This window comes from Neoarthrinium moseri, assembly GCF_022829205.1.
Source record: "Neoarthrinium moseri strain CBS 164.80 chromosome Unknown scaffold21_Wmoseri_CBS_16480, whole genome shotgun sequence".
Taxonomy (NCBI): Eukaryota; Fungi; Ascomycota; class Sordariomycetes; order Amphisphaeriales; family Apiosporaceae; genus Neoarthrinium; species Neoarthrinium moseri.
In genome coordinates, this window is record NW_026055135.1 from 378,842 (window position 1) to 405,971 (window position 27,130).

General features: G+C 50.8%; 11 protein-coding genes across 11 annotated transcripts; 7 read left to right on the forward strand and 4 right to left on the reverse strand.

Moving 5' to 3' along the window:
* Positions 1-507: 507 nt before the first annotated feature.
* On the forward strand, positions 508-1,274 carry JN550_006259 (uncharacterized protein; the record flags this gene model as incomplete). The annotated part of the gene is made up of 2 exons (XM_049317978.1): positions 508-786; positions 840-1,274. The coding sequence occupies 2 exons, from the start codon at positions 508-510 to the stop codon at positions 1,272-1,274; spliced, it is 714 nt and encodes a 237-aa protein (XP_049171819.1).
* Positions 1,275-2,605: 1,331 nt separating this feature from the next.
* On the reverse strand, positions 2,606-4,187 carry JN550_006260 (uncharacterized protein; the record flags this gene model as incomplete). Its single annotated transcript, XM_049317979.1, has 2 exons — positions 2,606-3,939; positions 4,010-4,187. 2 exons carry the CDS (start codon positions 4,185-4,187, stop codon positions 2,606-2,608), a joined length of 1,512 nt encoding a protein of 503 aa, XP_049171820.1.
* Positions 4,188-4,886: 699 nt separating this feature from the next.
* Positions 4,887-5,975, forward strand: JN550_006261 (uncharacterized protein; the record flags this gene model as incomplete). The annotated part of the gene is made up of 2 exons (XM_049317980.1): positions 4,887-5,266; positions 5,336-5,975. 2 exons carry the CDS (start codon positions 4,887-4,889, stop codon positions 5,973-5,975), a joined length of 1,020 nt encoding a protein of 339 aa, XP_049171821.1.
* Positions 5,976-6,483: 508 nt separating this feature from the next.
* Positions 6,484-7,234, reverse strand: JN550_006262 (uncharacterized protein; the record flags this gene model as incomplete). Its single annotated transcript, XM_049317981.1, has 2 exons — positions 6,484-7,101; positions 7,163-7,234. 2 exons carry the CDS (start codon positions 7,232-7,234, stop codon positions 6,484-6,486), a joined length of 690 nt encoding a protein of 229 aa, XP_049171822.1.
* Positions 7,235-7,979: 745 nt separating this feature from the next.
* Positions 7,980-9,117, forward strand: JN550_006263 (uncharacterized protein; the record flags this gene model as incomplete). Its single annotated transcript, XM_049317982.1, has 4 exons — positions 7,980-8,062; positions 8,342-8,472; positions 8,638-9,038; positions 9,112-9,117. 4 exons carry the CDS (start codon positions 7,980-7,982, stop codon positions 9,115-9,117), a joined length of 621 nt encoding a protein of 206 aa, XP_049171823.1.
* Positions 9,118-10,020: 903 nt separating this feature from the next.
* On the reverse strand, positions 10,021-13,680 carry JN550_006264 (uncharacterized protein; the record flags this gene model as incomplete). The annotated part of the gene is made up of 9 exons (XM_049317983.1): positions 10,021-10,574; positions 10,630-10,646; positions 10,701-11,440; positions 11,498-11,772; positions 12,776-12,850; positions 12,918-13,018; positions 13,085-13,169; positions 13,220-13,369; positions 13,419-13,680. 9 exons carry the CDS (start codon positions 13,678-13,680, stop codon positions 10,021-10,023), a joined length of 2,259 nt encoding a protein of 752 aa, XP_049171824.1.
* Positions 13,681-16,006: 2,326 nt separating this feature from the next.
* On the forward strand, positions 16,007-16,771 carry JN550_006265 (uncharacterized protein; the record flags this gene model as incomplete). Its single annotated transcript, XM_049317984.1, has 1 exon — positions 16,007-16,771. The coding sequence occupies one exon, from the start codon at positions 16,007-16,009 to the stop codon at positions 16,769-16,771; it is 765 nt and encodes a 254-aa protein (XP_049171825.1).
* A 612-nt stretch (positions 16,772-17,383) lies between these two features.
* JN550_006266 (uncharacterized protein) lies at positions 17,384-17,809 on the forward strand (the record flags this gene model as incomplete). The annotated part of the gene is made up of 2 exons (XM_049317985.1): positions 17,384-17,447; positions 17,496-17,809. 2 exons carry the CDS (start codon positions 17,384-17,386, stop codon positions 17,807-17,809), a joined length of 378 nt encoding a protein of 125 aa, XP_049171826.1.
* Positions 17,810-19,013: 1,204 nt separating this feature from the next.
* On the forward strand, positions 19,014-19,739 carry JN550_006267 (uncharacterized protein; the record flags this gene model as incomplete). Its single annotated transcript, XM_049317986.1, has 1 exon — positions 19,014-19,739. The coding sequence occupies one exon, from the start codon at positions 19,014-19,016 to the stop codon at positions 19,737-19,739; it is 726 nt and encodes a 241-aa protein (XP_049171827.1).
* Positions 19,740-21,629: 1,890 nt separating this feature from the next.
* JN550_006268 (uncharacterized protein) lies at positions 21,630-23,311 on the reverse strand (the record flags this gene model as incomplete). Its single annotated transcript, XM_049317989.1, has 3 exons — positions 21,630-22,417; positions 22,471-23,042; positions 23,100-23,311. 3 exons carry the CDS (start codon positions 23,309-23,311, stop codon positions 21,630-21,632), a joined length of 1,572 nt encoding a protein of 523 aa, XP_049171828.1.
* A 2,844-nt stretch (positions 23,312-26,155) lies between these two features.
* JN550_006269 (uncharacterized protein) lies at positions 26,156-27,094 on the forward strand (the record flags this gene model as incomplete). The annotated part of the gene is made up of 2 exons (XM_049317990.1): positions 26,156-26,858; positions 26,922-27,094. 2 exons carry the CDS (start codon positions 26,156-26,158, stop codon positions 27,092-27,094), a joined length of 876 nt encoding a protein of 291 aa, XP_049171829.1.
* Between the last annotated feature and the right edge of the window lie 36 nt (positions 27,095-27,130).

The following is a 27,130-nucleotide window of genomic DNA, read 5'->3' on the forward strand; positions in this document are numbered from 1 at the left end:
GCCAGCTTTCCCAGGCACCTGGGATTTACTGAAAATCTAGGAGGGATCCTACCTTACCTTTAGCTGCCGTTGCTTCAGAAGCAAGCATGCCCATGCCGCATGCACACTCCATGCCAGTCAGCAAAAATTTACCTCATTCATCCGGGGCCGTTCTCATTGACCCGCCTTGTAACCTACGCCAGTCAGTCTAAGATCAGGCTCTGACATCAGACATAAAGCCGCCCTTGGGCCCGCACCTCTTCCTCTGGATTTGGTCTTCACTTATTTTACCACCTCTTGTCCCTACATACGGCCTTTCATCTTCTCCCAAACCGACCTACACCAATTCGCAATTCCAGTGGTTTTTGGATAGTTACAACTGAACACGGCCGTTTCGCGACATCTGATCCCCTGCGTCTTCCAAGTCTACTACCTGCGCTTTCACTTACACATTCCGATCGGCTTGCCAGCGCATACTTGGGTGAATAGTTTCCTGGTGCAGTAGTCCAGGTCGCGAAAAGTTGCAAAATGCTTTCCTTGAATAGTCCAGTCTCGGTGCCAGGAAATCCAACTCCTACGACGACAATGGACTCGAATATTGCCACCAATGGCACAAACCCGAAGCCAGTGAGTGGCGCAACCATGACCCATGCGTCACACGTTACGAGCAAAAACGGGCAAAATGGCGAGACTGCGCCAAAGAAGCACCACATCTGGCTTGTTACTGGCCCTGCCGGCTGTGGAAAGACGACTGTGGCACAGCACATCTCACAGGCATTGAACCTACCATATCTGGAGGGCGACGAGGTATGGGAAGCAAATATCTTGGCGCTTTTACAACAAGCACTAACCGCAATCAGTACCACCCCAAGGCCAACATCGACAAGATGGCCAACGGCATCCCTCTCACAGACGCCGACCGATGGGATTGGCTCACTTTGCTCCGTGAGGAGTCACTCAAGAAGCTGGCCGCTGGAGCTGAGGGCGTCGTGCTGACGTGCTCGGCACTGAAGCGCAAATACCGTGATGTCATCAGAGTGGCTCCTTACTACTCGCACGATGTTATACTGCACTTCATCTACCTACACGCAACCGAAGAAGTCCTGCTCGAGCGCGTCGGCGCCCGGAAGGGGCACTACATGGGGGCCAATATGGTGCACAGCCAGTTTAGCATCCTCGAGCCGCCAACCGCCGAAGAGACGGACGTGATCAGCGTGGACGTCAGCGGCAGCCCAGAAGGTGTGCTCAAAGATTCTCTCAGCAAGGTTCTCCAGAAGATCGACGAGACGGCATGAGCCAGCTGGAGTCATCCTATCTTTTACGTGCACAATTGCATTATCGAAGCATTTCGGTGGTCGTTTCGGGTTGTCTATTTCACTGGTCGAATCGGCGGCCACGGTATTCCAGGAGTATGCATGGGTTCAACGTCTTGCCTTTTTGGGAGTTTGGGCATCTTGACATCTTGAAGAAGGGGATAGCGAGAAGGCTTGTATAGTCAGGTACATGCGGCCTGGCCTGTTTTGTTTTGCTGCACGCGGGCATACTCTGCCCTGCATGAGGAACAGACCAACCTGGAGCCACCGGGTGTCAAGTTGTACGCATTGCGGGGCCCCAGGTTTTTCTTTCCCCCGGGGGCAGCTAGCATATGCATTTGGTTTGAAGGGAGATCTCGGAACCTGGTCTTCCCCGGAGTTCAAGCATTGGATGTAACATACCTGATTTTTGCCATGTATCGCATGGGCGCAAATGGAGTAGAAGGTCTAGCCCCACGTACACACATGCGTAGATCAAGAAAAACACTGATCTGCACTGCAAGCGAAGTCTTCGACCTTGAATCGATCCACGAACCCCCCCGCCCACCTGAAAAGACTGTTCCGGCCGCTGAGCCTCAACCTCCCGGTACGGCAGCCCCAAGGTCTGGAACGGCTTTCCCCCTGGAAATACCCGATCCGGTTCCCTGCAGCTCGAACATGTGCCTCGTCCACGTCATGAACACGCTTGCTGTCCCTCGTCATTCGCGGGAGTTGAAACCGGTGTGATGTGATCGAGGGTGGGAGGGAGTCTATGCCGCGCGCGCGCTCTCTCTCAGCCCTGCAGCATCGTGCAGAGTGACACCCAAGTGAGATGCTGCACTGCACTGCAACTTGGCATTTTCCCGTTTTTAGCCCTTGAGATCAACGCACCGCGCGTACTTTATCCTTGGCGAGGGTTAGAGGGAATATAGGCGCCGAATGCGCTTAATCTAGAAGCGAGGCTAGGGAAGCCCGGCAATAGATAGCTCTCGTTGTATATTGTACTCTCCTGTTGTATATTGTTTGTGTCATGCCCCTCGACATTTACCTGATGCCGGGGCACTGTGGAACAAAACTAATGGGCTTCAAATATTCCGAATGAACTGCAAGATCTATTGCCAGACCAATTTTGTTAGATTGAACAACTCGCCTGCTAAAGTAGTTCAGTACTTCTATAGCCATCTACTCAATGTCATAGGACCCCTGCATTTCGATCATGTCTATGGCGTGTATACTACACTAGCCACGCTTCTCCTGACCTCGCCACACCCCAAACCTAGCATTCCGCTCGTTTGAGATATCAGGGTGAACAAGACTCTGGACATATCCCCTCATCACCTCAAGTGCATAACCATAACATCAGGTTCCTCTACGACGCGCCGCACGACCTCGGCAGCCCGCGCCATGGTCGCGCCGTCCACTACGCGGTGGTCGGCGCTCCAGCTGAAATTGCAAACTTGCTTCTTGACAACGTTGTCATTCTCGTCGAAAGCTGGCACGGTGCGCATGCGGCCCACGCCCAAAATCGCCACCTCCTTCTCGACGATCACAGGCGACAGGTAGGTACCACCGATGTTGCCGATGTTGGACACGGTGATGGTCCCGCCGCTGAGGTCCTGGACCGACAACTTGCCAGCGGTGGCCGCGGCTTGCAGGCGGGAGAGCTCCGATGCGATGGACAGGATGTTGCGGGCGCCGACGTTCTTGATCACGGGCACCAGCAGCCCTGACGGTGTGTCCATGGCGATGCCGATATTGTGCTGGCTACGGTGCACAACGCTTGGTTTTTGACTCGCTGAGGAGTCAACGTCGACCCGTGCGTTTAGTATCGGGTACTGGTATAGTGCCAGCGAGACGGCTTTTATGATGAAAGGGAGATAAGAGAGTTTGGACACATCGCCTTCTCCTTGTGCTGGTGAGGAAGTGAGGACCTTGTTGAGACGTTGGCGGAGAGAGTACAGCTGGGAGAAGTCGATCTCATCGGTGTAGAGGAAGTGTGGGATGTTGAGGGAGCGGGTCATGGCCTTGAACATCTGAGTCTGAATATTGGTAAGCGGGACCGACGTCTCGGTTTGCGTTGTCGTGTCTTGTGGTTGGGCGTAGGAAAAGTCTCCTGCGCTTGGAGTTGCTGCAGTGCCGCCAGACTTGCGAGCCTCCACGAATTTGTATATATCTTCCTTCAGGACACGGCCGTCTTTCCCCGTGCCTTGTATATCCGTAATATCGACATCGTGCTCTTTTGATAAATGCCGTACGGCAGGCGTCGCTAATGAGGCATACTTGCCAGTCGACTTGTGCGGCTTCTCCCCGCTCCTCTCCGGCGGTGCTTTCTCTGCGCGCGGCTGGGCCGTCTCCGGTGTCTCCGGTGGCTTGCTCAAGCTTTCTTTATTCATGGGCTCACCGGCGCCCTCACCCTGCGAGGGCTCTGGTGCCGTCAAGGCCTCGAGATCCTCCTTTTTGGCATCTCCTTGTATGTCGATATCGACAAAAGGCTTGCCGACCTTGGCCATCTCGCCTGCATCGTAATAAAGCTTCTTGACGACGCCCGAGAAGCGACTGGTGATCTCGACCGAGGCCTTATCGCTTTGTACCTCGCACAGGGGCGAGAATTCCTCGACGCGCGCGTCTGGCTCGACAAACCACTGGATGATCTCGCATTCGACGATTCCTGTGACAATGGGGTTGAACGTGTAAGTGATAAGATAAGCGCTGGAGGCTAGCGACGCAGGAAAACCAACCTTCACCAATGTCTGCCAGTAACACCGGCTTCACTACCTGCAGACTTCTCGTCGAGTGGAAGCCATTCCTCCCGGGTACGGCGTAGGCGCCACGAGCGCCGGAGTCGAGGAAGCGGGACAGGCCTTGGTATACACGGTACTGCGAACGCACTGCGCGCGCGCCTCGCTGGAAGAACATCTTGTGTATATAAAGGTGAATCCGGCTCAATTGGACTCTCTGCTACATGCTCCAAGGTCCGAGGAGAAAATATACCTGATCTGGATTCCGTCGGGAATGCAGGGCGCCTGCGGCTCACCTGATCAGACGAGGAAGGGGAGTATGACGGTGCGCCGTTCTCCCCGCCATTGACCGCTGGTAGCCGAATCTGGGGTTCGGCCGTCGACAACCGCTAATGGGCCCCCTGGGGTGGGTGCCTGGGGTTGGAACCGGCCGACGAGCAGACGGTCAACAACAATCGATTTCAGGTTGACCGCATGCTTGTAAATGGGAAAAGCGCGAACAGACGCTCGTACAAGTGTAGATGCTGCAGAAAGCCATAGATTAAACACCTTGTGGTAAGTCTGATTGTGGAACAAAGCAACCAAGTTAACTAGATGGGACTGTGAAATGTACACAGAGAGAGCATCTCGGCTCACTGATAGTGATAGCGATAGCGATAAGTTAGCGATAACTACCACTGAAGGGGACCAGATCCACTTATGCACGTAGCTTCTAAAGTCCGATCGCCGCGTTCCCCAAGCTCCCAAAAATTTGGCGACAGCGTCAAGTTGCACATACGGGAGGAACTGTGAGGTGCTGATGATATTTACATAACCTCGCACACTCTTCTGAACGTTCAGCCCTGTCATTTACTGACTTCCCGCTCGCGCGCCCAGAATGAGAGGCACCGTTGTCAAGCCCATGGGGTTCGTGCTTCCCCGGAGGCCACAAATACTATGCCTCCTGTGCGAATCGCGAGCCTTCAGCACATCACACCGACAGCTTTCCGAAAAGGCACAGGCGACAGCAGCCAAAACATTGGCTCCCGGCACGTTCCCGGTGTCTGCTAAAACCATCGCTCCTTCGCCCCTTGAGAATGCGCCACGGGGTTACGGCAAGCGTGTCGAGGATTTTACGCCCGTCCCGTTGCCTCGGCCTATAGGCATGCCGTTCCCGCCAGAGGCCGGTCAGAATACAGGCCTTGATAACCGAACGATAAAGCAGCGCAGAGACGACTTTGTCAACTGGAATAAGCACCTAGAGAGAAGGGAGGAACTGTACGTCCCCTCGGAACCTCCCCCACGAGCCAGTTTTCGATTTTGATCGGCTAACATGACAATTGCTAGGAAAACACAATTCCGTAAGCCCTACTTCCGTGACTGGACGAACCTCGAGCTTCACAAGGGCAAGACTTTCATCTGCCCCCCGCGGCTGTTCAAGGGCGAGCTCTCGCTCTGGTTCCCGAACCTATACGGCACAACCCTCCTCAAGTCCGACCGCAAACCACGCGACACGACGCCCGTACTAGAAGACAAGGTGTCCGTGGTCAGCGTGTACAGCGGACAATGGGCCGAGAACCAGGCCAAGTCCTTTGCCTCTGCCGAGGCCAACCCTGAGCTGGTAGAGCTGCTCCAGGACAACACAGACAAGGCGCAGCACGTGCAGATCAACATTGAGGGAGACCGGTTGAAGGCCTTCTTGATCAAATTGTTCATGGGCGGGCTCCGGAAGAGTGTCGGCGAGGCGAATTGGGGGAAATACTTCCTCGTCCGCAAGGGCGTCTCGGATGAACTCAAGGAGGCGATCGGCTTGCTGAACAGCAAGGTCGGCTATGTGTACCTTGTGGACAGCCAGTGCCGCATCCGCTGGGCCGGGAGTGGTTACGCTGAGGACCATGAGAGATCCGGCTTGGTGAAGGGCGTGCAGAGGTTGCTCGAGGAGGAAAAGAGCGCCAAGCCGAGGGTTAAGACTACCGTAAAGGCGTGAGGTGTTGCAAAATGTACGATTGGTGTATGATCCTGGCGAATGATGTACAAGCCAAGGCGATGGCTGTGTCTATAGAAATGATACCCGACTTCACTATGTGTCTCCGAAAATCCATTACCTTTCGTGCCTACCGCAGGCCTGCAACCTGCATTGCGGTCACTCCGACATTTTATTAGCAGTAGTTTGGTACTGGCCCGGGCACTATGCCACCGCTCCATACGTGCAAGCACAACAGCTCACCTCTGACGTGGTCGAAATCTACAGTGAGCCACGACGGTGTATACCGTTACGATACATGTCATGACATAATAATAGCTATCCTCACATTGTGTCGGGCGTACCCAGCGACCCCTTACTATACAATTGCAGTTCCAACACCAACAGCAGTAACCGAAACGCCATGCGGAGTATACATCCATGCAAGCTTCGCATCATGAACCTGAAAGAACCCCAGGCCGGTTCCAGGTATATAATTAACAGCACACACATATAGACCAGCCCCTCCCGCTCACAGAACCCAGAAGAAGAGCAGGAAGCAAAACGCGATGAAACTGCCCATGATGATGCCGTCCCTCCGTTTCCTCGCCGAGATCTTGCCGATCAGCGTGTTGAGCCCGGGCACCTGGCTGGCGGCCAGCGTGATGCGGCGGTTGATGTTGGCCAGGGTCTCGCGCTGCAGCACGAAGCTCTCCTGGGTGGCGTAGGCCTGGGACAGCACGCTGTCGACCATGTTGTGGCTGTTGTCGACGCGGCGGCGCTCCTCCAGCATGTAGTCGGCCTCGGCGGCCTCGGGGTTGCTGGCCCGGTAGGCGTCGATGTCGGAGCGCACGTTGGTCAGCAGGTGGGCGCGGTTGCGCGCCTCGTCGATGCTGGCCCGGATGCGCTTGAGGTCGCGCCGGTGCTCGGCCAGCTTCTCGCGCAGCAGCGCCAGGTTGTTCTGCTTCAGCGCCGACGACGTCAGCGCCGCCTCCGAGTCGAGCAGCCGCGCCAGCTGGCCCACGACCGTGTCGCGCTTCGCCAGCAGCTCCTCGAGCTTGGTCTCGGTCTCGCGCTCCTCGGGCGTCGGCTTCGGCGGTATGTTGGAGATCTGGGAGAACTGCGAGTAGGTGTGGAACAGCGTCTCGGTCTACGGGCGAGCACGAAAAAAGTCAGCGCGAGCTTCCCGGAAAGGGGCAGGCTGCTTCTACCTGGGACTCTAGACTCCGGGCTTGCTGGCGCAGCTGAGCCCAGCCCTGATTTCCTGATGCTGCCGCCGCCATGATGTCTCCATACAAGACTTCTTTGGTGGCAGTCTCTCCGCTACCCAAGTCCGGGAGCCTTAGGTGCTTAGGAGCTCCGTGGTCAGTGGAATCGTTCGGCTGGAACGGGAATGCGGTCACCGCTTGGGGAGGTGCCGTCGCATGGACCAATACAAGATGATGTTATCAATCCAGCGTGCGCGATGGTCTTCGACTCGACAGTATTATGGGTATCGTGGGCTTGGTCGTCTTGATCACAATCGAGCAGTCACATGAAGCTGGGATGGGACCGATTCGGCATGCAAGTTGGTTACGTAGTGCGGACGGGCTGAGGTGCCGCAGCGACCACCGTTAACTCCATAAATCGTGGGTCACGATCTGGACGGGAGCACCGCACTTCGAGACGGCGAGCTTTGTCGTTAGAGTCCAGCCAAGTTGCAACAATATGAAGACTTGAAATTCACTTGGATTCACAAGTTATCTGATCCGTTATCTGTCAATGGGACACTGAATTGCAACTTGGTTGGTGGCATATAGTTGGCTGCTCGACGCCTGTAGATGCAACCTTGAACGCAACGCATGGCTGGAAGTAACTGCATACAGCGCACCCGGGGGGTCCTGGACGCCCCGGTTACCGCATAAGTGACGCTGAGCAGGTGAATCACCCTCAATCTCGTGTATTTCAAAATTCGTTTTATTACATATTTTCTCGTCTTCAAACACTGCCTTGACAACAACCACAGGACACAGGACGACTGCAGTCGACATGGCCGACCAGCAGGCGTGGTGGGACAATCCCGCCTGCGTCTATCTCATCGGAGTGTGCATCAAGTACAAGATTGACCCCTAGTAAGTTAAGTCTGTTCCGCTCGCTAACCAGACCCTGGACCCTGGCCCCTGGCCCCCTTGGCTCCATCCCTCGGCAGCGCGACAGCCACACGCCAGGAGACGGGGGCCTCGCACCGCCACAGCTCGAGAGGCGAGAGAAAGAGGCTTGTCAGCCTGCCAGCCTGCCAGCCTGCTTGGCCACAGCGCTCGGGCCCCACCCGCTGCACCGGCACCAGCCAGCCCACAGAAAAGAGAAAATCAACCCTAACCGCCAAAAATTTACTGACTGGGAAATTCCAGCATCGAAACGTCCGTCCCGCGCTTCAGATCCGCAGACAACCTCGAGTGTGTCCGACGCCTCCAGCTCATTCGAAGAACCGACAACCACTCGCGATCTCGCACCCGACCTACTAACCCCCCTCAGCAAGATGGTAAGTGGCAGCCATCCACCGGATTGATCCTGATCATTGCACCAACCCGCCCTCGTTGACCTCGTGCGCTTCCGCCGCCGCGATCTCACACGACACGACGCTCCCCGGTCTGCTCGTCGACCCTCCCCCGACACCACAACCACAACCACAACCACATACAGTCAGGCACACAGAGGCTAATCATCATGTCCTACCAACAGTCATCCTCGAAGGTCAAGGCCGGTCCCCTCTGGACCAAGAACAAGGAGGACCTGCAGAAGCAGCTGGGCGAGCTGAAGACCGAGCTGGGCCAGCTCCGCATCCAGAAGATCAACTCGTCGGGCGCCAAGCTGAACCGCATCCACGACCTCCGCAAGTCGATCGCCCGCGTTCTCACCGTCATCAACCTCAAGCAGCGCGCCCAGCTCCGCCTGTTCTACAAGAACAAGAAGTACTCGCCGCTGGATCTGCGTCCCAAGCAGACCCGCGCAATCCGAAGACGGTTGTCTCCCGCCGACGCCGCCAAGACCCTTGAGAAGACGAAGAAGCGTTCCACCCACTTCCCTCAGCGCAAGTACGCCGTCAAGGTACGCTAGAACCGGTCAACCACCAACGCACAGCGCTCCGTCGAGCACAGGTTCGCTAACTTGTCCTCTGCAGGCCTAAATTGCCTTTTCTGTGTTCGGGGGATTGGGAGAATGGGGGACTTGGCAAGGATGATGTAGATGAGGCGCGATACGGTTCCTAAAAGTGAAAAAGGGAATCTCTGATCTTTGCATGGCATCAACGGCATTTCGGTTCATTCACAAATGGTCACGGTGTTTATTACGAGGTCTGCAGCCAAATGTAGCTGCCAATGAATCGCATACGCTGCGTTACTGAACCAATCCACCCTTCTTCCACGTCCTACTTGTGGTGCTGTGCTCCTAATTGTTCAGACACTAATTGGCAGCTCGATTGACGATAGCCTGTCTACACGACGACCACCCACGCGGCCCAAGGGATTGCCTTCATGAAGGGTACGGAGCAGGTGGCGAGAGGCGAGGCTCAAAGCAATCGCCATTTGGGTGCTCGCAGTACCGTAGTCCTTCGAACATAGCCCAGGAAAATCTTGACACTGAGCCTCCAGAACGCGCCCGGGTACTGCTCATCCAGAGTAGCAAGGAGGAACCATTGACACGCTACTGTTGTGTGACCACAGTTCGGGGAGCGCTACGCAATATCGTGGTCTTCAGAGGCGACTCTGGTCTTTGCCACTGGCGATGTCCTACTCGATGAACGGCCAGGACTGCGTGCACATCGGGGGTTGTGAACGTGCCTCTGATGAGGGACCTTCGTGATGTCAACCCCCGAGCCTGGATGCGTGTGCACATATCATTAGCCTCGGCCTCAATACCTAATCCAGGGACACGCACCACGGGGCGTCTAGTTCCAGGTACACATAGTCCAGGCTATCTCCGTCCCTAGGCAGGTGCACAATTTATACACATACCGTAGAGTCTTTCCGGCCCTACAGCTTGATCTTCCCCATGCCTAGCTATATTATGCAATCGTATGGCAGGTATTCTATTACAGCTTGTTGATCAAGTAGGCTGAGTAGAACACTGCTATGCTGGCCAGCCGGAATATCCACGCGATGCCGTCTCCTATATTCAGCCACCTAAGTGCCCCTAATATGACTGCGCACAAAATCGCCGAGACGATCTGAGGCAGAGACATGGCCATGTTGTGTAGTCCTAATATCCAGCCTGTCTTCCCACCCAGCTTGCTTGGTGAAGGCTGTGAGATCTCAGCACTGATGAGTGCAAATGGGATCCACATGGCGACTGCCCAACTGGCACCCATCACACTGATGATGATTGTGGCTGTGGCGCCAGTGCGTGCGAAGAAGGTGAGAAGCAGACAGAATCCCAAGGAGCATTGCGAGAAGAACCAGATTCTGGGCTGCGTATGGTCGAAAGCTGGCATAGCGTGCTCGATCATGTGAAGCAGGAGGCTCGTGGCAAATGTAGCAAAGGCGAAGTAGAGCATAGATGACGAGCGGTGCAACTCTGCATGTTCGATCAAGCGAATGTCAAGTTGCCCCTTTTCATGCAGTTCTCTTGCAAAATTATAGGGCAGAACTATGATCACTCTGTTAGTTCACAGACCACCACATCAGAGAATGTCACCAGCTACCTGTTTCGTAGGCGAATCTACACCCACCATCAGTTGAGATATCGCTTATCCAATATCGATTGTGGACTTACGTAGACGTGTAGTATAGGACGGGAAACCAAGCCACCCAAGCGAAAAGCTGGATAGTGCAGACTCGATGACTCACTGGAGGGAGTTGATTCCAGTGTTTACTTAGTTCAGCGGGACATAACATGGACCAACATAGTTTCGTCAGCGGTTGTCGACTTTTACCCCGCGGATTCTGGCTGCTGTCGGCGACATAGTAAGATACAAGACCGACGGTGACCACAATGCAAGCGGTAGTCACCACGGCCAGGATCTTGAACTTGGCGTTCCCCTCTGGTCTGAAGAAGGTCCTTTTCGCATCCAAGAAGCCGACAGTGGACAGAACAAGGTTACCTGCCACATTCCATCTCATACTCCAGGCACTCGCTGCAGCTTGTTGTTGGGGAGGGCAATTGTCTACGATCAGAGCGCGTACACCGCTCTGATAAGCTTGCATCGCGAAAGTGATGACGCCCACGCACGCAATGGCAAAAACTTGAGTATACCAGTGCTTCGTGCTGTCGCTATCCGCTGTGGAAGGGTTCGTCGGCCCATCTGTAATGTCCTCCGCGCAGGCGAGGGCGAGGAAGCATGTGGCGACACACGACGCACCACAGAGGATGAACGGCTTCCTCTTTCCCCACGGGTGCCGCGACTCGTCGCTCAAGATGCCAAAGATCGGTTGGGCAAAGGCACCAAAGATGGGGCCAGTGAGCCACACCAACGACGTGATGGATTTGGATATGTCTAGCGACTCTAAGTAAGGCTGTATGTCGTTAGAGAAAATGTTCTCCTTGTTCGTATGAATTTCAAGTGGACTGACCGTGCCACTGGACATGAGAAGGAACCAGCAGACTTGGAGGCCGAGATTTGGACATGTCAGAAGTAGGAGGCCTCGAGACTTCAGAGAACATTGCGAAAGATATTGCTCATCGTGGAAATCCCTTCTAAGCTCCGGTAGATCTGAGTCGTCAGGTGCTGATAAATGATCTCCAAGGCTAGACGCCTTGGCGCTGAGTTTGTCCATGTTGAAATCGAGCAGAATGCTCGCTGCGGCCGTGTCGCTAGCGACTGCTGGCTGATAGGCTTTGAGATTAACTGTACGGATCAAGAGATTTACCCATTACCACTACGAAAGTGCCTGGATGGCAGATCCACCCAACCACCGTCTGCTCGTAGTCTTCTCGGATATTTGTCGTGGTGGTCTCGGAGATTTACGGGCAATCTCTCGGAATGCGTTGCGAATGTCTGCCCGCCATACCTACGTTAGCGAGTTTCGTATTGGCATCAACCTCAGTTTCTTTCAAGTTATACAAGCACTGGTGCTGCATAAGGTATGCAGATTTGGTTGGTTTGTGGAAACAACCTCAAAGCCGCATCGAACAATTCTGTATTGTACCCAACAAACCGTTATCGGACATCACTACAACCAAGTTCTGAACAGTTACAGCAGGTGAAGATAATGTACAAGCGTAAGAGAATAATTGCCCACATGTTCACGAAGAGTACCTGGTTGACTTGTGATGCAGTTTGGACTCAGCAGAAACAGCCCTCCTACAAGTGGATGCGTGACCTCCCAAGAGACGTTGAAAGCAATATAGTTGACAAGAAACCTGGTGGTAAAGCAATTGGAGCTATCGCATTTATCGCCTCTTGTTCCATTGTTTCGATAGGATTCTTAATCTACATATTCTTCTGGCTGGCGGCTTCGAACAGATAACATTGTATGTCTATCATTTGGTAGTACTGTTTGAAATACGCCGGTAAATTTGGGCAACTGCTCCTTAGAGAAGACCAATTGGATATCTATGAACATCCTCTAGACCAGAAATGTACTCATACTACTGGATGCACATGATAATCCGATGTCCAATTCAGATGCCTCGCATGAACGTATGTGCGGGCGTGGCCGACCTCGAAGACTCCGTCTGATTTGCGTTGCTCATCTACTCAGGTACAGTATTTATATTTTTGCCAACACTGACCGCACAGGTGGAGTTGTCCTTACAATGTGATCTGTCTACTGCCCATTTATGCACCGAAGGAAACTGGCGGCAAGTATGCGTGTGCGACCTAATCTCCATTGCACCGCCTTTATTACCATTGTAGAAAAATAGCATGGGCGTCAGGTCTGACTGGCACTGCAAGGCTTGTCGCAGTATATCGACACAGTGATCTACTCAAGCATTATCGTTAGCATGAAACGTGAAGCGAGACACAGAAAATGATGGAAAAAGACTTACCAAGGTGAGACAGATGACTTTTCGAGGGCGTGCCGTATACATGCTGGTATGAAGCTTTCCTCAATGAGTTCAGGCAGTGCAAATAATGGTGAACCTGTAGTCTAGCCAAAAGTTTAAGTTGCAGAACAAAGGCATGCAAATGAGGGGTGTCTTGCGTCTCTACTTACCCACTGATATAGTAGCCGTCTTCATTTTTGACCGTAAGGTCTGCGTATGACCCGATCTCCTCCTCATCTAGCAAAAGTATCATTACTGTAAAGATCTTAGCTCTTACTACGTCAAAAGCACTTCAGGGAACTGACGCGCGATGAGTAGCTCCCAGGCTGTATCAATCTCTACCGATGGTTCTCCAATGTATACCGACGGAGACGGCTCAAGACTTGCCGTGTTGGGCACTTTCACGTATTGATGCACCGTTATCTTCTCTAGTTGGATTGATGGAAATGAAGCCCCTGAGGCTATTAGACTGCATTTCAAGACGGACAATGGAGAGTCACCCACGAAGTTCTGTATCCTTCCAACCTGCCTCATATGAACCGGTCCTTGCAAGAGCATTTTTGTATAATAAAAGTGCTAAGATCAACAGGATCAGGCTCGACAGCCAAAGGGCTAGTTGTGCGACTATCCAGTATGAGATTGATATACCCCGGTAGCTTCGTATCTCTTGTCGCTTAGGAGCTGGGTTCTGGAAACCATCTAAAGACTTTTCATTTGCTTGATCGAGATCATCAGTCTCAACCCGGGAGTACTTGGGCAGAGCCATTCTGACCTGCTGGCTGTAAAGATGGGCTGACAGTTGTGGATGTGGATGAAAGAGCCTGACTTTGGATAGGCAGGGCAACGTGCAATCGTATAATTTGAATGCTACTTCTGTGTTCGGTTAGAAGCCCATCGGTTTCAGTGGCATAGAGTTACGGACATTCATTCGGAGGTTTTGAACTTAGCTGCCAGCGTCAGTTTAGTCAGCTTAAAGTCGACAATCTGCTGGCCACTTTTTGTGCCGCGGTTTTCGGAAGGCGAGACCCAGTGGGGAATTGTGTTTCTTGGAAATTGATCTTTAATCAAAAGTTTCCCTGAGCTGTTCACATAGGATGGCATGCTTCTGGCCCATTGCTGCTGTTAAAATCAAGTAGAGACGCAATATCTACATTTAGAAACTATGTTTTCAGAACAGCAATCTATCCTAAGCCGTTCGCCTTGCTTTCACCATCAGCAGGAGAAGATTCTAGATCTAGAACAACAGAGTGAGCTTGTTGATCCGACAACCACAAGAAATGAGAGGAAAGCATATCGCTTAGGCGAAATGAGTGCAGATATTTTCTGGGCGTACTTGGGTCTAATGACGCTTTTCCTGACTTTATCTACTCTTTTTGCCTTCCTTCGATACTCTGTCTACACTCGAGGGAAGCTTCCTACGTCAGACCGAAATAACTAAGACTCGATGGTGCATTTCACAAGAGCATATGACGTTTTCCGCCAAGTCCATAGAAGTTTAGATTGTGAGTCTATCAGATGACTTCAATTATGAGAGTTTGAAGTCTAAAAGAGGATAGCCGCTTAAAAAAGCCGCTGTGTATGAAGCCTAGGGATAAAACAGGTCAAGGAGCTGAAGTAGTTAAATAAGTACAAGCGGCCGTTGAGAATGATTACATACTCCACTCAATCTAGATGATCTTGTAAATAATCCGATAGAGGCTTGTTAGACTTGAAGAGGAGCGGGAAATTTGCATCAGTTTAGTATGAGGATGATTCTGAATGTGGAACTTAGAATGTTATGGAAAAGGGAATGATGAGATAGTCAGCTTGTTTTCAAAAGAATTTGCTTTGTTTCGAACAAATGCAATACGTGTGCAAGGGGAGAAGCCGCCTAGACACGTGGGTGGCGGAAGATGTGTACTGAATTTCTGAATGTTCTAAAATCCTAGAGCTTCTATTTGAACCTAAACCACGTAGTCAGGTGGTGCTGAACAGCTTGCAAATCGAACACGATACCCCGTAACTATATCTATGAGTGTATATTTGTTCTCGTTCATCAGTGCATTGTCGATACAGTGTTGCCTGCCTCCCATAGGCCCTGTAATGTTCCCATTGCCGACCAACACATCTCGTCTCCACAGCCATGCACATCGATAAAGGTGAAACTCCCAGGTAGTCCATACCTGCGTTCGCGGATCAAGGCCTGGTAACACCTCCATTGACACCTCGCGCATGTTTCGGCTATCATGCACACCATCGATACTTGGGTGTGATTCCCCATACTCCACATTCTGGTAAACGTAGAATTTCCATTCGCGGTGGCCGCGGAACTTGGTTTCCTCCTCCTCGTGAGTGCATTCAGGTAGCTGCCATGTCCCCGTTGCTAGTTCGAATACACAGCCTTGCGCCATAGCCGAGCTTTTTTGAGTACCGCATGGATATCTGGAAGCGAAAGCAGCTCCCTCCGACCAGCGATTTTGATTAGAGGACAACGAAAGCCCCTTGTTGTTACCATCTAACACTTCCACTTTTGCGCCCCAACTAATTAGAACGGCGAGGAACCCGATGACAAAGTAGAGTATATGGGAATTCTTCGGTCGAAGATTGGAGAGAGTTTCAAGATAAGTTCGCCTCATTCTGGAATCTGTACTGGACCTCAAGTATCGGATGGAATCAATCCTCGAAAGTATGCTTTTAGAAGCAAATGGACATTCGCAACCTCAAGGATGTATATCAAGCATAGCTAGAGGAATCAACGCAGAGTGTACATGATATTTTGATGAAAGTAAGAATGATCGAGAAAATCCCGACCACTTGCGAGATGCGGCAGGGGTCTGGCCGTCCGGATTCAGGTCCACGACCCACTCCTGCTATACGTCCGAGCCATGTAGGTGCAAGCTGAGCCCAAAACGTTCGGCCGTTCTTGAAACTTTAAGAGTGGAGTGTAAATTGGAGCATCAAATTTTGAAGTGAGGGTGCGAGCATTGTTTCTCGATGCGCAACACGCCTTCAACATTCAATCAGAAATCACGAGCGTGGCAGCGAGTCAATACCACCATTTAAACTCCTGACGAAATACTTGAACAGTTCGGGCTGCATCAATCTCACTGACCATGGCCTCAAGCAGCCGTTCACCCCAATACAGCAAAATTAGTGGCGCATACTCACCTACGTCCTCCGAATTCCTTGACGAATCGGTCAACAGCGAAGAAGACGAAGCTGTCTTAGAAAGATTCCAACCTAGTCTCAAGCCAGGATATCACTACAAAGCTCGATCCAAGGCTGTAATGTGGATTCAGAATGGCAGTGCACTCTTGTTAGGTGTACTCATCGCCATTGTTATACTCACGCCACTCACTCCAGCGGCCCTTCGAGCAACGGACAGTCAGAATTTCGTGCAACGACAAGAAGAGGTTGCTAGTCAGTCGTCGTGCGGAAACTCAACCGCGGAGGCCAAAGAGCTCGGCTGCGAATACGACCCGTCGCTATTGAACTGGGTAAAACCCTACTGCAGGTTCGACGATATCTCAGATCAATTCGTTCGGTTGCCAATACATGAGCTATACCAGGATGAGGAGATGAAACAACCTATGGATCTCTCATACATACTCTCGGGAGAGTTTGCCCACGCATACGACTACCTGGAGCATCACAAAGGCCACTGTCTAAATGCGTGGAAGACACTGACTGAGGCCTCGTTGCAACTTGGCCCTACCCAGCAAGAGGTCCTGGTTTCTAGTCGGGCATTGTCTTGGGAGCATACTGTACATTGTAGTGAGGGCGTCATCATACCAAATATGAACAGCCCATGGAGGACTAAGCCACACATTAGTTTCTGGGTTGGATTCGCAAACTGTCACCTGTTACGGTTACCGTGATTGCTCCAATATAGCAGAAACTTGAGAAATGTTGCATGTTAGTTTAAGACATGCAACAATATGTGTCTTATATTGAGAATGTTGAAATGTCTTCGATATCACGTCTGTTATCACAGCCCATCACAATGTAATTGCATCAAAGATCGTTACGCTCTAGAGCAAGAACATCCAGATTCGCGTCAAGCCTACAAAAAATGACTGTGAATACGCTTATCTATGCTTCACTGAGAAGCGTGGAATCATTATGGGGACAATTCAAACCATCGCATGGCGGATTGCGCCAGGGCCAAAATCAAGGATGTTGCTACTAGCGAGCGCTCTCATGTCTTAGCTTTCGGAGATTTTATGATTCGGACCACAGTTGTGTGCTTTCTGCCCTTAGTTAAGTACAGTAAAATGATACTATCGGACGACGGAAGTTCCATAGAGATAAACGCCGATAACTGCGTATCTTGTTGGCATGTAGCGGATGATTCATTGGAATAGCCGACAAGGTCGTCGGTTACCACATTAGTCTTATAAGAACAACATCAGAAACGATTGGATTAGAATATGGCTCATCAACGCAAACTTCAACAGTCCTTGACTCAAACAGAAAACTCGACGCACATCATGGTTTACTTCAACCACCTCGTAGGCATTGCCGCCCTTCTAGCTGCCTCTGCCTCTGAGGCAGGTGCGCAAACCCGACCCTACTTTGAGTAATATATACTAACGAGTATAGCTGCTTTGCCCGTGTCCGACAATACTATCATTAGACGCGAGGCCAACCCCAGCGAGTACTTTCAATTCAAGAAGCGGGAGCCTGAGCCTAGCGAGTACTTTCAATTCAAGCGGGAGGCCAACCCCAGCGAGTACTTCCAGTTCAAGAAGCGGGTGCCCGAACCTAGCGAGTACTTTCAGTTTAAACGCGACCCTGAACCCAGCGAATACTTCCAATTTAAGAAGCGAGAGCCTGAGCCAAGCGAGTACTTCCAATTCAAGCGCGAGTTTGAGCCTAGCGAGGCCGAGGCCGGCGATGCCAAACCTGAGGTTTAGGATGCACTTGACCCAGGAAGCTTAGCGTGCTACTGAAGGTCTGGGGGTTCAAGTTTGGGACATCGAAGCAGGAAGTAACATGGGCTAAATGGATGTGTTATCTTCAGGCCCCCATCTTTCTATTCCTCAATACAGCACGCCAGCATGGTGCCTCCGATATTATTTTCTGCATATTGCCGAAGTCGTGATTTGTCATAATTCAAGTCGGCGCGCCTACTCCTGACTTATGTGGGTCCAAAGGAGTATGTAAACTTGCGGACTGCCTTCAATCTTGCATGGCACATTCAACAACCGCTTCTCCGCAATCAAATCTAGAAGTCGTTGCAATTTGGAACAACCAAGACGTTTTTCTAGGTCTCAAAATCAATTTCTTATGGATGACAAGCTTCCCAAAATATATAGTAATCAAGTCACACCAAGGATCAACGGAAAGCTCCTTCCTCTAGTTCGAACTTACTATGACAAGAAAAAGTGGGAATTGTTTACATCATACTCCAGTCTCGGTGCCGTTTTACCCAACATTTCGCAGCCAACTGATGCAATTGCACGTCAACGCGCTGCTTAGTGACGAGGCAAGTAAAAACTGCTCAAGAAAATAAAACCCAAGATCGAAATTATGTCCGTTTAAATACGAGTCTTGACCTTCACTTGATATATCAATGAAAGTAGCGGGCACAACATACAGAGACGCCAAAATTGAAAACTACATGCGATTGCAATTCCAATCCTCATATCTTCGCATACAGCCTGAGTAAATATTTCTGGTGCCACGACACGACGTACGTTGATGAAGGGGCAATAGCAATGAGAGCCAAAGTTTGATGGACACCTGAACTGAGTTCAAATCTTGATTCAGACCGGAAGTTTAGCGGATATTATACTGCGAATTGCCACACCGCGATGCTATCGCGGTGCAACATCATACCACATGGCAAATGAAGCACAGAGGACTGAAAGCGGTGTTTTTCAATGAATTGTATCGCCTAGACAGGTTTGAAGTGATTGAAAATCGTGACGTCGCACTCAGCATACGAAATACAATTTTGGAAAATGTCCGATGGAAGACCGGAGGTTATGGCTGGGGCGCCGAGACCCATAAAGCTGTCTCGGTCTATCACCGCTTCCTCAGTACAGGCTCCCATTCTCCCCTACAAGAACTTGCGCGCCGAGCATCGCCTCAAATTCACTCCAACATACTTGAATGATGATTGGCAAGCCAGAACGCGAGTCTTTTCGACCAGTTGACCTTGACGACTCCGAATCGGAATACTCTTACGCGCCCCCCAAAACAATCCGGAATTTCATACGGTCGCGCTCCTGCATTGTGGCCGGCTGTTTGTCCTCTTTTCTCATAGTTGTCATACTGCTTTCTAATCTGTATGGGAAGTCGCCTGCAATTACGAGCTGTGGTAACACGCCGGAGGAGGCTCGCGCGCGTGGGTGTCGCTTCGAATCGCACAATTTTGCTTGGACACCTCCAGAATGCTACGATGAATATCTGAACACTGAGTGGGACTCTAAGGACTGGGGGTACTCGAGGAATGGAGAAGGCACGGATCTCATCCCGCAGAGCGAAGTGCTGGAGGGCAATTTGGAGTGGGCATACGTGACTCTGAACCAGCACCTGACGCACTGCGTCCTGATATGGCAAAAGTACCAACGGGCAGTCATGTTTGACAGGCCTACGGACAACTGGACTTCGAGCTTTGCTCACACTTATCACTGCGGACACCTTCTGGTTCAGTGGGACTCCAACCATTCGATGTATGATAGCCTACTAAACACCAAGTATGTGTCATGCGACTACCGGTGGAAAAAACCTGACCCTAGCATGTACGATTCATTCAAGGGAAAGCTTGATGGAGGGTTGATCGGGGATGGCGGGAATCACGCGGATACTGCAGGCCGGACGGAACCTGATCATAGTTAAATGTAGCTGTAGTAAGAACATTGGGTGTTGCAAGGATGATATTTGACATGTTCAATCAGAGGAGCTTCACGTAGTATTCCTTAAACGCTCTCCATCTGGACAAGGATGCCACGTTGAATCGGAAGAACCAGTCCAAAGTCTTTTGTTAATAAAACTTGCATGCCTGTTCTTACAAGTGGAATATGACTGACTCGCACCACTCTTACGGCTTAAAGCTGGTGTTGGGCACTCTGTTCACCTTGTTATAATTTTCAGACAAGCAACTTACGCCGTCGCATCTACCCCGTCGTCTCTGAGCTTGCAAGCTGCGTACTTATCGCCCCCATCCCGTCGCATCCACATCTGACGCCTTAACCCGGCCGTAACTGAAAGCGCATGCCCCAGCTGGCGTGCCTAAATCCCACATGCAGAATGAACTATGACATCCCGCTGCCAGCTGGTCATTTTGTCCCACCTATTATCCTGTAGTAACGATGGCTAGAAAACCTGGTCAAGGGTATAAGGCATCTCCCTTAATATCGTCAAAGTGCAGATTTCGCGAAATGGATTTCACTTGCCACCTAACGTCATCACTGTCTATATGTGACAAAAATGAGGCGACACGCCGGTTGAGAGTTTCATCCCTCATCGCAGTATTAAATTTAAGGAAAAGAAAATAAGGTCAGCAATGGACTGGAACTATAGACACATAAAATGCCATAGTAAGGTAGCCAGGATGTGCCTCGTATATGCGCTCTAGGAAAGGGGGACAAAAAAAGAGAAAAAAATTAGTCAGCTCGACTTTGATTAAGCGTGTCATCCTCTGAAGTGAGAGTTAGTGTTGACACCGGAGAAAGTTATCACAGTGGGAGACCTACTAGTGCAGGGGCCATGCTAATCTTCTCTGTATCGTTTCCTGGGAGCAGGGTTAGAATTGGGGGTAGACCACAACTACCACTGGGCTAACTTACAATTTGACCAAATGCCCGAAGGCGGAGAAATTTGGCTTATTACAATCTAGATGACCCCGCTAGGGTGTGGTGCGGGGCGACCAATCTTCGCGCAGCCAGCACTGTCCCTGTGCGCTGAGGACTTCGCCCCAGGCACCCAACTGAACCCCGCGCATGTCGATTTCAGCGACCCTGCTCCAATACTTGTCATACTTATGGCTTCCGCATCCTCATCCCAGCGGCGTCGTGTCAAGTGCGATTCGGTTGGATGAGGTATTCGGAGGTGCCAGCGCTGTCGCATATCAAATCTGGGCAATTCTCAGTGTTGATTCGCTCATGTCCAGGGTTCTGATCGTAGGCTCTCGCTGTCGGTGTTGGGCGGTATTCTGATGCTCGCCCAGACCTGCTCCATTTCGTCTTCGGTCACAATTGAGCTCGGTCAAAAGAGTCGCATGCACACCCTTGAGCGCTGAGCATCGGATGTTCACATATCGCAATTGTGCGTGATCACCTCTAACCTCGTTGGTCTACACAGCACATCTTGAAGGAAAATAGTTGAAGGGGAAATAGAGGGGCAAGTTTTTTTCCCCCTCTGTTTCGCCCAGCCCCTCATTCTGTTTTCGCCAAAGCCATTCCCAAGCTGCGCTAGGGCTTATTGCTACTAGGGCTAGAACTACCTAAAGCCTCTCAGCTCCATGTCAGACTATTGTGGTATAATACTGTTGTAGAATGGGCCAATCCGCGGTAGAGAAAGTTCGCACCCATACTTCATGCATGCATCTTCTTCCAAATTTATTGTGGTAGAAGTTGAATTGGCATAATATTTAGCTACGGATGATACGACAGTGCCGTAATGTTATAGAATCCCAACTCAGAAACAGTTGAAGAAGCTAAGAGCAAGGTGGAAGAACGTAAGCCAAGTTAATCCCTACTGACCTCGAATTCATAATTAGCCCTCGGCTCAATCGCCGGTACGGAGCACAAGATCAACTATGGCTCTATTTGGCCCTTGCCAGATGTTCATCCGAATGAACCACAGCGAGATCGCAAAGACCAAAACAGCTCCAAGGACTGGGCCGGAGTAATTCATGTTGGCCCCATCCACAGGCAGCGTTTGCGGAAATGGAAGCCAAATGAGGGCGTAAACACTATAGACCAGTGCAACGATATTGATGAATGTCCCATACCGCCCCCAGTTCCAGGGTCCAAATTTGATCGAACTAGTCAGCCGAGCGTACAAGACTACGGCGAGAAGCATAGCGTAACTGAGGTACATGGCCATAGAGGACAGTGACGTGATGGCACCCAGGGCGATGTAGGTTTCGCTACCAATATTCAGGAGGGTAAGTAGCGCAACGATGAAACAGGTCAGTAGCACTGCCCTGAATGGAATGCGATACTTCCCGTCCACGTGTCCGAAATACCGTGGCAAGGCGCCATCACGTCCCCAAGCCCACGTAAGGCGTGATACGGAGGCAGCATTGCCCATGGTTGCAGAGAAGCTCAGGAACCACTGAAAAGTGGCCAAAGCCGTCGTTGCCTGTGTTGATTTGGTTACGTAGAGAAGGATTGCGACGATAGGGCTGGCAGCATCCAGAATGACGTCGACTGGCGGCATGCAAAACAGGGTCACAATAAGCATCACAAATCCGAGACCGGCATTTGTAGCAATTGACCAAAACAACGACCTTGGGACAATCTTTTTAGCGTGCTTCGTCTCTTCGCCCATGTGGATAACGGCCTCAAATCCTGGACAACGTAGTGAGTTTTGGGGCATTCTGGAAGCAGGAAGGGCGGCTTACCAGTGAACAGCCATATGTTTGACAGCGCCCCCACTTGTGAGGCAACATAGTAGTTGTCCCAGCCAGAGGATACATTAGAGGTTGTGATGATGTCACCGCTATTTTTAGGGGCCATAACAAGGAAAACGATAATAAAGACTAGGAATATGCATATGTTGACGATGCCTGATAGTAGCTCGAACCAGGGCACTATCCGAAATGCATAGAGATTGACTAGTGCAATCACCATCAGGGAAGCGAGACTGATGAGAGTCGTTCGCCAGCCGACTACCTCGTAACCAGGATAATTCAGCGAAATTAGGCCCTCGAGAATGGCAGTGCCGAAGTTGAGCGAACTAGCGAATGTGGCAACGTATGCGGTCCACGTTACCCACCCCTGAAGCCAGGTCAGAAACCGCTTCGTGGGACGCGGCGCGAAGTGATATGTCCAGAAGTACTGTGCACCAGCGATGGGTTGTATGGATGCAATCTCGCCAAACGTGGCACACTGGAATAGCGCCCCGATCACGACCACAATGTAGCTGATGAACCAGGCTGAAGGCCCGCCATTATACATCGAGTAATACATGTTTCTGTTACTCAGTCAGCTCTACACGTTTCTCCAAATCCCAGACCTGCTGGTAACTGACGCGGGAACGGCGCTCCATGTGCCCATGTAGACCAGAGAGAAGGCGAAAAGTTGCTTTTCGTTGAATAGCCTTCGGGTTCGTGTCTGTTTCTGGATAGATGAAGCCTCTTCCGGGGGCGACTCGCTTGAGTACACAGGCGATCTGGGATGAGAAGCTCGATCCCGCGATTCGACAGATGCCAGCTGGATTCCAGCCATCTCATCTTGGCCCATTTTGAAAAAGATCTTTACGCCAAACCGTGAATCGCAGGATCATGCCTAAAGTGCAATGGAAGTTGTTTAGGCGAGCACGCTGAGAATGTGTGTCTGGAAGTGATGAGGCAAGTCGCACTTGATCAGACTCAGACTGGCGAATATTATGCGGCGCAAGATTTTATACCAGAAGATCTTGACCAGGATGATTATAGTCCTTCGGCACCGAACTCAACTGCCTCCAAATGCGTGCGATGTTGAACCACCATGCGGGGTCTCTTGCCACAGGGGGCCAGGGGAGTTTGAGATTCAGATAAATATTTCCCCACTTGTCCATGATTTACTTTGCTTCTTTTCCACATATGCCCCGGCAGCCAGAGCGTCTAGGCCTCGCTTGAGAGTCTAGCTGCATGCCGCCAAGTAGACTATTTAGGACCGCAGATAGCCACTCGTATCTGTTTATTCAATGAGAGTAACCCTATGATACAACGCTGTTGCTGACCCCACGCTTTGCCATCCACCAATGGTCACACAGTGGAGTGTGCGTACACTCACAGTCTCACTCCTAATCAACAATCGTGATGTGCACCGGGACGCACTCGTTCACCTATGCTATGACTACATGCAAACCCTCAACTTGAACCATGCTGTCATTGCTATGGCTTATACCTTAACCCGATCCACCGCGATCAGTGCCAATGATCCAGGTTTCATCGTAGACAGAATTCTGCTCTGCCCAAGCCACCACTTCTCGATAATTGCGGCACACATGCCGTTGGCCGTATCCATTAGTTCCAGTCCCACCATCTGCACTGCCCTCCAGCGTTACGTCGAGATTACATAATATAGCCTGTCGTAGATAGTCGAAGCAGTGACGGGTATGGACCATATCGTGGCCTTCTCCAGGATCATTCTCTCGCCCTGTCGGGCCCTCTCGGACTACAAGGTCATATGCGTCCATTACCGTGTACTTGAGTCCGTTAGATAACACGTAAAGAATCGTTTAAACATCGAACTTACGAGGCAGTGCAACTGATGCCCCCAGGATAGCAGATATGCTGGCCGCATACCAGCCTCTGGTTGACGTATAGGTTTACCTAAGACACCGGGATACTGGTCGAAATCTGGTACATGAATCAACCCCCCGCCGCCTAAGACTTATTAGTTGGCTGCCCTCGATATCATAATTGGGGAAGAGGTGGTAGGTACGTGGTAGGAGGTCTTTCCACTGACGACGAATCTCACGTGCATTGTCCTCAGAACTGTAATTAGTTGTATATTGTTCAAGCGCAGGCTTAAATTGTACAATTTCTTGTGAGACTTGATACCGTTTAAATCAGTCATGATCTAGAGGCCCGACTGTGGCAGAATAAGACCTACATTGTGGTACTATTCCAGTTGAACCATTGCCGACCTCAGACACCCTATGGTCTTTTCTCAAGAGCAACGTGATTGAGATTGCTTGCGAAACGGCAAACAGTGTCCACACCACTACTCTTGCAATGCGCCAAAACCTTGAATATTTAGACCTAATGACGGGTGACATGGCCTCGCCGGTCAGCAACAAATGAGACTCGCTGCTGTCTAGGTCTTTGCTGGTACGTTCGGAGTCCATGGTAAGAATGAAATGTTGCTAGGGCTGATTTGACAATGTTCTTAGGAGTTTCGGGCCCATGGATGAATACAAATTTTGGATCACTTGATTATTGCTGCCACATTGTTGGGATGACTTGTTCAAACAACTCACTGCACGATCGGAAGTTTATGGAAATTCCGAGTAAACCTCCGATTCACGTCTCGTAGACGAGAACAACACCTGGCTATTTCTGCTCGCTGCCGCTAGTCCTAATCTAGCGTGGATTTCTTTATTCAAATTCAACTCAGTTTACCCTTTATTTCATGAAACCTTGACCGCCTCGAGTGGTGGATGCAACCACACTCGATTTTCTCGGCGTAGGTGGTCCAGAAACGAGCTTTGCAGCGGTTAGCAATAAAGACTGCCCAGGCTACATGAGAAGACTCGGCCAATTTAACCAAGGATTCAAAAGTGCTGTTTTGTTCCTTGTCTCCCGTCGTAGAATGTCTTCGCCGTTTATCTCCAGAATACAGAACAGGGCGCAGTGAAAGGTGTTCGTCTTCCCGTACCATGGGTGGCATGTCTACAACGGTGCTTAGTATTCTTGGAAATCTCTACAGTTATTTATCGAGGCCTCAAAAGTATTGCCACTCCGAAGAATACACTTAATCGATGTTGACATGAACAAGCATACGTCGGTAATCTTGTTTATCAAAGTATCATCCTGGATTCACCGGGGTGACTTTGTTTGCGAACGGTTGCGTGTATTTAGACATAATTCTTATCGTTATCCATCATCTTCGAGAGGGTTTCTGGCTTTTTAATTAATAATCACAATTGCGCTATTCGCTAATGAAGCTACACTACACAGACCCCCTCCCACTTTATGAGCCTGCACTCTGGTTGCTGACAATCACATGTGCGGTCTCATTCCGCACTTGTGCCAGCATATGACAAAGCTGCCTAGTGAAGGCACAGTATAATAGGGAGCGAGTGGTAAAACGAATTGGACAACACTTTAAAGGTTACATAATACCCTGAATTTGATTTATAATCTTACCTCTCATTCCGCACTGCTTAGATACTAGCATGAGAAGAATTGTCTATCAAACGCAAGAATCAATTGTGTAGATATATAAATGGACCATGTTTTCGATACGGGCTACCAGCTACAGACTTGCATGCAAAGCGCATACACCTTCATGTCAATAGATTATTAATAGCTGGTTAGATCTCCTGATACAACTCGCCAATCACCCAGAACAATCCGATCAGTAATACTTGCAGCAATGGCTCTCTCCTACACCAAGGTCACTCACAACAAGACCTACGCTCAGATTGCTCCAACCCTTCCTCACCTTTCTGCTGTCCATAAGACGGTGCTCATTGTGGGTGGATCCGCTGGTATTGGAAAAGCAACTGCCCTAGCCTTCCTTGATGCAGGGACTCAGCGTCTAGCATTGACGGGTCGAAGAGAGGATGCTCTCTCCTCCACGGCTGCCGAAATTGCCGCCAAATACCCAAAAGCCAACGTCATGATTTTCGCTGTCGACGTGACTGACGCCAAAGGAATGAACGATGCGGTCGCCTGTGTAAAGGACCGCCTTGGCCCTGCCGACGTGATTGTCAACTCCGCCGGCGTCGTTGGACCACTGAAGCCGCTGGCCAGCAGCGACTTATCGACATGGTGGTCAGCCTTTGAGACTAATGTCAAGGGCGCCGCAGTTCTTGCGCAAGCTGTGACGAAGCACGCGTCCCCATCAGCCACCTTTCTTCAGCTCTCGACCGCTGGCGTCTTGTTCCCTGCGAGCCCAGGGTTTCCAATCAGTGGATACGCTGCAAGTAAGCTGGCCGTCACCAAGATTATGGAGTACTTCGGCGCCGAGAACCCAAGCCTTAAGGTCATGAATATTCATCCTGGCGTGATTGTGGACACGCCTGGCGGTAAGAAGATGGTTGAAGAGAGTGGCGTGGAGTTCGATGGCGATGATAGTAAGTCCCTACTCCCGACCGACCGTATTTGCCAAGATCAATGTACTGAGATGCATGGATTAGTCAACTTGCCGGCGCACTTCCTGGTATGGGCTGCAAGTGAAGAGGCAGTTTTCGTGAAGAACAAGTTCGTGTTCGCTACTTGGGATATAGACGAGCTCAAAGAGAGAAAGGAGGAGATCATGAGCTCGCCTGAATTAATTCTTGGGCTGAACGGATTTCCGAGACATACTTAAAGAGACACTGAATGACTTAATTATTCCTGTGCTTCT